Genomic DNA, 9,570 nt, shown 5'->3' on the forward strand with positions numbered 1-9,570 from the left:
AAAATTAAAAGTGCAAGTAATATATTAGTTTTTTTAAAAGTTTTGTATACTGGTTTAAATTTTAGAAATTTTCTTAGGCTTAAATTTTGATATTGAAAATGATCATAATATAATTTATAAAGATGTATTAATTAAATATAGTTAGAGTTTTCACTAAGAAGTTTTGAATACTGATTTGATATTGAACTTAATGATCATAATATAATTTATAAAGATGTATTAATTAAATATAGTTAGAGTTTTCACTAAGAAGTTTTGAATACTGACTTTGACTAAGAAGTTTTGTATACTGGTTTAAATTTTAGAAATTTTCTTAGTGGCTTAAATTTTGATATTGAACTTAATGATCATAATATAATTTATAAAGATGTATTAATTAAATATAGTTAGAGTTTTCACTAAGAAGTTTTGAATACTGACTTTGACTAAGAAGTTTTGTATACTGGTTTAAATTTTAGTAAAGGCTTAAATTTTGATATTGAACTTAATGATCATAATATAATTTATAAAGATGTATTAATTAAATATAGTTAGAGTTTTCACTAAGGTTTTGAATACTGACTTTGACTAAGAAGTTTTGTATACTGGTTTAAATTTTAGAAATTTTCTTAGAGGCTTAAATTTTGATATTGAACTTAATGATCATAATATAATTTATAAAGATGTATTAATAAATATAGTTAGAGTTTTCACTCAAAAGTTTTGAATACTGACTTTGACTAAGAAGTTTTGTATACTGGTTTAAATTTTAGAAATTTTCTTAGAGACTTAAATTTTGATATTGAACTTAATGATCATAATATAATTTATAAAGATGTATTAATTAAATATAGTTAGAGTTTTCACTAAGAAGTTTTGGATACTGATTTAAATTTTAGAAATTTTCTTAAAGGCCTAAATTTAAAAAAGAGTGATTTAGTTGATTATTGATATTGAACTTGACAACGCAAATCACACCATTAAATTGGATTAATTTTATTTTCAATTAATAAATGATTATATTTAATTAATTAAGATTGTAAAATAACTTAATAATATTAAATCAATTAAGCTTAAACTATCAATACTATATTTGACATTATGAGTGATCTTGATATTCCATTTTTACAATTGTTAACAGTAACAATATAATTTATACGTATTACTCTAATAATTATAATAGCACTGATTTAATATAGATTTATATATTCTTAATAAATTTTTAAAAATAATTCAAATATTTATAGATGATAGCCACTGTTGCCAATAATTTGGAATGTTACCTTAAGATTCAAAATATTAAATTTGAAGTAATATTGTTTTATATATTTTTATATATTTTTTTATTTTTAAGAAAACTCAAAAAGGAAATCATTTAATAATTTATTAAGGGTACAAGTACCTCATAAAAAGTGCCAACAAAAAATTTATACACTTAAGTTGTCGTGATAATTGTTCTGGTAGAGCTAAGCTCTCATTAAAGGACATAATAATCACGATAGAACACACAGCGAAGTGTAAATGTAATAAAATAAATATTTAAGATATTTAAACATCTTTATTTTAAATTAGATAACACCCATCTTAGTCTTCCATCAACACAATCACAAGATTCTGTGATTTTGCCTGATATCTTAAGTAAATAAAAGTTTTAAAAATTCTTAATTTGACAGTTTTCTTTACAATCTAGTTTCATCCAATGGTATTCCACATTTGGAATCACAAGTTTCTCCCATAGTGCCTGATATCTCAAGTAACTAAAAATTTTAAAAATTTTTAATTTGACAATTTTCTTTATAATCTCGTTTCATCCAATGGTATTCCACATTTGGAACCACAAGTTTCTCCCATAGTGCCTGATATCTCAAGTAAATAAAAATTTTAAAAATTCTTAATTTGACAATTTTCTTTATAATCTAGTTTCACCCAATGGTATTCCACATTTGGAACCACAAGTTTCTCCCATAGTGCCTGACACAAATCTAGATTCCCCTCTTGACATCGCACAAGCCTTATTAGACTTAAATTCAAATATTTATGGTAAAAATAATTATAATAAATTGCATTAATATTATTTTTAATTAACTAGTGGCTCGTTGTCAAAAGCCAAAAGGGGAAAATGTTACTCTTCTTTCAGAACTATCTATATAGATTTCACTGTCAAAATAGGGACATTATAAAATATCGTTGTAGAGTAGCTGATTGTCATGCTAAATGCATTGATGGTGTTTATATTGCTTCGAGTATACATGATCATCCTTTTGAAATAGGGACATTCGTGATGCTTAAAACTAAAGAAGCACTCAAAAACATTGTAGCTTAGAATCTCTTTGAGACACGCTTAAACATTTATCAACAAACTATGGATAAGAGATGTTTGGAGGATCCAGAAATAGAAAACTATTCTGAGGCGATACCATCATTTATATCTTTGAGGAGTCACATAGACAGACTCCTTATGAAATATCGGCCCCCTATGCCTCATTCGATTTTAGATATATGCCCCAAATCAAGCATTTAAAACATTTCTCAACTATATCTATACTGGGAAAATGAACTTAACTTCTCAAAAAGTAAATCTATTATATTCAATTATTATTTTTTTCAAGATAATTATTTTCTTACGTATAAAATACATGCAACTTAAAATTAAATTATATCAGGCTCAACAGGAAATTATAGGTTACAAAATATACTAGCTTCAAGGAGCGAATACTTTAGGTTATTACCTTAATTTATATGTAACCTATATAATTTAGTGTTTAAAAAATAGAGCCCTTTTATATGGTGGAATGAAAAAATCTTTGCCAGATTGTAATGAAATCGAATTAAAAGATGCCCCAAATCAAGCATTTAAAACATTACTCAAGTATATCTATACTAGGAAAATGAACTTAACTTCTCAAAAAGTAAATCTATTTTATTCAATTATTATTTTTTTCAAGATAATTATTTTCTTACGTATAAAATACATGCAACTTAAAATTAAATTATATCAGGTTCAACAGGAAATTATATAAAAATATTGTTCAGTCTGGATGGTCAATATTTTAGCAAGATTTGTTCAAACCAATTTAATCAGAGTACAAAATAATGCCACCCTTAAGATTTTTTATTATAAACATCCCTCTGGTTCAACTGATTTTTATAGGTCGATTGGATCTGATATTAGTGTTGTCAAGGGCCTGTTTTTGATATTACATGTTTATAAAATAAAAATATCTAGGGATCTACCAATATCTTTAACAGATTGAACAGATATTTCGTCTTTTTAAAAATATTATTTGCCAATTATATAAAAAATTTTATCCAATCCGATAAAATTGTTTATTACTTATTATGTATATAGATTAATGTTATATAAATAAGTGATTTATCATTAAGAATATTTTATAATAAAATCATTACAATATATTTAAAGGACTTATGTTATTGTATAATTAAATTATAGATGTTATACTATTAAAAGTATATGAGATGAGTAGATATATGTATTAAAATTTAAAACCTAAAATGTTTACAGACTATAGATCAGTAATCAGCTATTATTAATTTAATAATTTCAATATTGAATTGGATCAGCTTCCAAATAGTACTTTCGATGCACCCCTAGAGATAGCTATATATTTATGCTATTTTATTCATCAATTGTTTTTTTTTTGAATTTATTTTTGCAAACTGCAGGTAATTTTTTAAAATTCTATTTGACCTAAGAAAGATAGATATTTTTTACATGATATATTTATTATGCTAAAAATTCCCCCTGGTGCAGATTTTAATGAGTAGTTGAAAATATAAAATTACATCATTTTATAAGGTTTGAGATAGGTTAGATTTCGAGTTTTTCTCCTACGAATAGATCTAGCTCCAAGTGACTCTCAGTTACCATTTACTTTAAAAAGATGACAGTTTCCTATAATTCCCGCTTTTGTGATTACAATAAATAAAAGTCAAGGACAAACTTTTGATCATGTAGGCTTATTCCTCCCTGAGCCCGTCTTTGCCCATGGACAACTATATGTGGCTCTTACTAGATGTAAATCTCAAAATAATATGAAAATTATGATTTTGCCATCAGAATTACAAGGAAAAATTTTAAAAAATGATAAAACATTCACACAAAATATCGTATATAATGAAATCTTAAATTCATAATTTGTAAGAAATTTAAAAAAGTCACCAACTTTGTTATTCACCATCAAATCACCAACTTTAAATCATCTTCAAAAACGAAACCACCTTGAGCAAAGAAAAGAGAACTTCTTCAAATCGCTAAACCATCTACCTCACCAACAACAGTAAATTCTATTTTATAATTTCAATTTACACGTTTTATTTCAGGTTATTTACAGCAAACTACGAGCAAGGAAATTACAGCATCATTTTCAAAAACGAAACCACATTGAGCAAAGAAAAGAGAACTTCTTCACCATCGCTAAACCATCTTCCTCACCAACAACAGTAAATTCTATTTTATAATTTCAATTTACACGTTTTTTTTCAGGTTATTTACGGCAAACTGCAAGGAAATTACAACATCATCTTCAAAAACGAAACCACATTGAGCGAAGAAAAGAGAACTTATATTATTCATCAATCATTGAATAAAAAAGACAATTCATCACTCATAGTCTTAATGGGTTGGAATTGGCCTGAAGGAGGAGGGGGAAGGGTAAAAAGAATTATCGTAAAAGAACGAATAAAATTCTCATCCCCGTCATTTTTGACGGGTTATCAACTAGTTCTTTTATATTTAAAAAAGATCGTTGGTTTTTTTTTATAAATTAATAAATTTTAATAAATCAAGATGTTATTTTATTTTGAAAAATATTTACCGACTTTGCATTTATATAAACTAATTATAAAAAATAATAGGCGGATAATTAAGTCAATTGGCCCGCAAAAAATTTTTTTTTGGCAATTTTATATTTCTACCGCAATTTTAATATTTCTCCCGCAAAATACTAATTTCTCCCGCAAAATACTAATTTCTCCATTTGAAAATTTTGACCTGACAACCCTGACTATGATAATAAATTGAGTACCCTACCATAAGCAAATTCAGGATTTCTCTATTGGGGGGGGGCGCCATATATTTTACTAGAGGTTTTTAAGTCCACTTATTGTTGACCTTGTTCTATATTATATCTAATAATATTTTTGTGTTTTTACTTTTTTAAAAAAAAGAAATTTTATGAAAAAATTTTGAATTATAGTTGTTTTTAAAAAATGATTAATTTTTATTTGTTTTCTTTCAAATTAATGTCTATAGTAATATATTGTTATAATATATATTGGGAAAAGGGGGCAGGGGGTGTGTAGCGGGGAAATTTTTTATTAGTTTAAAATGATATTTACCAAAACAGGCAAATTCTAGATGCATGGTTATCCTATGGTACATAAGCTGGCCACATAATAATATTATATCCCTTTATAAAAGTATACAAGTTTCAAGAGTCATCGATATAATAGAAAATTTTATTTCTTTGGCATAATAATTTTTAAAAAGTAATAAGGAAATGCGTTTCTCTTGTATAAACAAATACTTGAAAAATTCACTTGAGAGTGTCTTTTGCTATTCAACTTTAATTTTAATAAAAAATACTTAAATTTAACATTTATAAAATGTTACTATTTTTTAATTGATAAATATTTACCTTATTAAAAATATAATTAATATCCATTTTGTATATATAATATAAGGAAATTCATCAATTGGAATTTTTAAAATATTTCGATAACTTTAATTTTTTTATTTTTTGTCATTCAATCTGTATTGGAGGTCTGCAAAGCCCGCTTCGGCCCGTTAAGAATATTTGCACAAGTTTTCCAGCCCGGATATTTTTGGCAAGGCCTGGCACTTTATAGTTTTACGAAATGTTCTACCGGCCCGTTAAAGTTTTGCATTAAGTCCGCCATATTCCGTTAAATTTTCTGTAAGATCTCCCCAAATTTTTGAGGAGGCTCGAGCCCATGCGTGCCCCCTAATGACGCTACTGCTCTGTGGCTTTCCTTACAACAACCATTTTAGAAATCAATCGTGTATGTATTTTGTAATTGTATAATATCACAAATATATTGTTTTATTTTTTGTTAATTTATTATACTATCTATAGATTTCGTATTTTGGTTATATAGCCCTTAAAATGAAAAAAAAATAGGCTTATTGTAGTTATTTTCAAATAGTATTAATCAAGATAAAAAATTAGCTTGAGATTTAAAAAAATTAAATTAAAATTCTCTAGGATGGCCTATCAAAATCTTATGAAAAATCAGAGATTTGATAGTCGCCGCCTAATAATTTTTTTGTATAAGATGTCCATCCCGGCCCGAAAACTTTATATACACGATTGTCTGGTCAGACCTGTTATACTTTTGTTCGACCTGGTGTGCTAAAATTTCTTTAACGGTGTATTACAATTTTTTCAAAAAATTTAATAATTATTATAATCTTCAAAAAAATTTCAGAGCGAGCCATTGAGTCTTTTGTTTTATCTTGTCCTGTGCAGTATCATCAAAAATATATTAGTTAATTGTAATTTCTATATTCACTTATGATAAATCGATAAGTCTCTGGACCACGCCTTGAGATTAAAAGAGCGCGACAGATAATACAAGTTAATAACTAAAACTTAATGAGAAACAAGACTAAATTCTGCTCTTTTTTCTCAATCTTAAACCGTTTTGGTTTCAAAAATATTAAGGCATCACAAATCTCCCTTAGATTTCCATTTGTGGTGCCGCAGTTATACAGCAATTCTTCGCAAAAACTATATCCAATCTCAAAAACATGGAGGTCTTCATATTTTACTAGTCCATTAATCACATAATCTTATAAATTTTTTAACATACTTAAAATTCTTTAAGCACCTAGATCTCTATTCAAGTTAACAAAGGAATCTCTATTCTATGAACTACTGATCAAAAAAAATTAAGAGAGTTGTCAATCTGCAATTAAACGATCTTTCCCGGCTTCAAACAACGCTACCTATTTTAGGTTATTTACGATCTCCAATCTCTCTCAATTATTGCATCTAAGCTAGCTATCTCTGAAGTCACACACTGCTTGACGTGCTTAAAATATAAACCAATAAATAAATCCAATATTTTTTATATAGGTTATTCATAAAATAATAAACATTTAATAAATTCTATCAAAAAGACTGACAAACGGACAATTTATAGGGGACAGGGGTTCGGAACGAAAACGATAAGCTTTATCTTATCAATTTAAATTTTTAATTTCTTTTTCTTTTGTACCTAACAAGATTAATCAAATCTTTTTCTCTTTTAAATATACTTTTCTCACAAGGAGAAAAACAAACTTTATTAAGTAATTAATTAATTTTTCTTTTAAACAAATTTGCTTTTTTTTTTTTAAAGAAAAATCAACTAAAACAAAAAAAATATAAACCTCAATAATATTCAATAATATTTATTTTTCTTAAAATGAATCAAAGATAATTATCTATTATTTTTTTCTACACTATTTATATTATATTAAAAAAAAATAAACATTATTTTTTCTAAAAAAAATAACATTGCAAAATAATATTATAAAAAAAATAATAACTATTCCTATATAAATAAACGACGGCGAGACACTAAGATATTACAGAGATAACTATACTACTTATAAATAAACAATATATGCCTCGCGTCAACATCCCCCGATAGGACAGCTATCCCCTTCAAAAACCTTACCCACCCTCCAGAATCCAGTCGCGGTCGGCGTCTGATATTGAATACTCCAACCAGTCCATAAATTCCGGAGTCAGGTAAGTTGCCTCAAGCTCTTCCATGGTATATTCCGACTCCGGCGCCTGCACTCCCTCCTCCGCGCTGTTCCTCCAACGGCTTCCTGCGTCCCCTGGTTCCTCCACTGGCCACGGGGCCACCTCGTTCTCCGCCAATTCAATTTCCCTAGACACCACTTCCTCCTCCGCGCTGTTCCTCCAACGGCTTCCTGCGTCCCCTGGTTCCTCCACTGGCCACGGGGCCACCTCGTTCTCTTCCAATTCAATTTCCCTAGACACCACTTCCTCCTCCGCGCTGTTCCTCCAACGGCTTCCTGCGTCCCCTGGTTCCTCCACTGGCCACGGGGCCACCTCGTTCTCTTGCCGTTGACTTCTCACCCTCCGGCTCTCCCTCCGCAACCCCCTCTGTGGACATCGACTGCGCAGATGCCCAATCTGGTGACATCTAAAACAGCGTCTTTGCTCTCCCACAACTGGCCTCATCGTGAGATTCGGAACTCTCATCTATCCCCACCAACCCGGGACCTGTCGCTGTCTCATTATCCAATACAATTCGACGTCTTCAAAAATCCAACTTCTGCTAACATTCATCCTGGACTGGCGATCTACAGGTACTCACAATCTATATACTCAATATATATATGTATACATTTAAAACTTATACACCTATCCACCTTTCCCAATTTTTATCCCCTTTATTTTATAAATCAACAAGAATAATTTGATTCCCAGGCGCTATAGAAACAAATTTTGAACGAAACAATTTGCAGAAACAAATGCTAAAAAAAACCCCTTTTCCTTTTAATAAATCATACGATCCCCACGGCACTATGAAAACAAATTTTTAAAAAAAATTCCCTTTTACTTAACCATTCATCAAAACAATTACCAACGTAATAATTCACCAAAACAATTAAACCAACGATTCAACCCCCAAAATTTTTCTTACAAATTAATTTACAGACACAAGTGGAAACAATTTCAAAAAAAAAACAAACTTCTCCTTTTCCTTCCTAATAAATCAAACGATTAAAACAAAATTTCTTTCACTTACTAATTCACAGAAAGAATTTATTCTACTGTTTATTTCTTAACTAACACATATACATTTTTCTTTTCTTTAGTTAATAATTCCCTTCTTCCCTCATCTAATTAATTTTTCTTTTAATGAAAAAAATGTAAACCTCCATTTCCTTTACGAATCCACGAAAACTCCCAACCCAAAAAAGAACTTTACCTTTTCTTTCTCCTTCTCTTTTAATTTAAACTTAATAACAAAATTTTTCTATTTACCTTCACAATGAATGACGAATATAACCACAAGAATTTTAAACAGAATTTCTATCAATTAAGAAGTGTGAAATAAATTAGTTTTTCTTCCCCCTTTTATACTCACGATCTAAATTTAACTTGTTAACTTTTTATTTTCAGATTTATGATCCCCCTTTTTTTAAAAGGATTTTCCTCACCAACTAAATCTTGACATAATATTCTCCCAATTCCTAATTTTGATTTATTATCTTCTAAACTTTTTCCCTTTTCCAAACCTCAAACTTCTGCCAAATCATTAAATATATATATTTTTTTTAAATTTAATTTTATCTCATTTTATGTGTTACCCTAACTTTAATTCTCCCTTTCTTTCCTCAAAAATTTAGGATGATTTATTGCCTTTCTTATTTTTTCTCTTTTTTTTTAACTTTTTATTTTGACATTCTTTTTTAAATCGAGAAGTTAGCTTGTCAACATTTTTATTTTTCAAACATTCTTATTTTACTTAACTATCCCTACACCTGTCGCGCACATATCCAACTTATTTAACTAAACCTAATTT

At 28.3% G+C, this 9,570-nt stretch overlaps 1 protein-coding gene across 1 annotated transcript; it reads left to right on the top strand.

Annotated features, from left to right (window-relative positions):
• The first annotated feature begins 1,720 nt into the window (after positions 1–1,720).
• LOC135931125 (uncharacterized) lies at positions 1,721–5,462 on the top strand. Its single transcript, XM_065468013.1, has 9 exons — positions 1,721–1,847; positions 1,900–2,019; positions 2,069–2,552; positions 2,643–2,700; positions 2,739–2,888; positions 3,930–4,107; positions 4,156–4,277; positions 4,321–4,440; positions 4,484–5,462. The coding sequence occupies exons 6-9, from the start codon at positions 4,033–4,035 to the stop codon at positions 4,542–4,544; spliced, it is 378 nt and encodes a 125-aa protein (XP_065324085.1). The 5' UTR covers positions 1,721–1,847; positions 1,900–2,019; positions 2,069–2,552; positions 2,643–2,700; positions 2,739–2,888; positions 3,930–4,032; the 3' UTR covers positions 4,545–5,462.
• Positions 5,463–9,570: the final 4,108 nt, after the last annotated feature.

This window comes from Gordionus sp. m RMFG-2023, chromosome 1, assembly GCF_954871325.1.
Source record: "Gordionus sp. m RMFG-2023 chromosome 1, tfGorSpeb1-WG-v2, whole genome shotgun sequence".
NCBI lineage: Eukaryota > Metazoa > Nematomorpha > Gordioida > Chordodea > Parachordodidae > Gordionus > Gordionus sp. m RMFG-2023.

Excerpts from the sequence above, each read along its gene's own strand:
- LOC135931125 (XM_065468013.1), top strand. The coding sequence starts at position 4,033 with ATGAAAATTATGATTTTGCCATCAGAATTACAAGGAAAAATTTTAAAA. Across the intron at positions 4,278-4,320 it reads CATCTACCTCACCAACAACA|GTTATTTACAGCAAACTACG; the intron begins GTAAATTCTATT and ends GTTTTATTTCAG. Across the intron at positions 4,441-4,483 it reads CATCTTCCTCACCAACAACA|GTTATTTACGGCAAACTGCA; the intron begins GTAAATTCTATT and ends GTTTTTTTTCAG.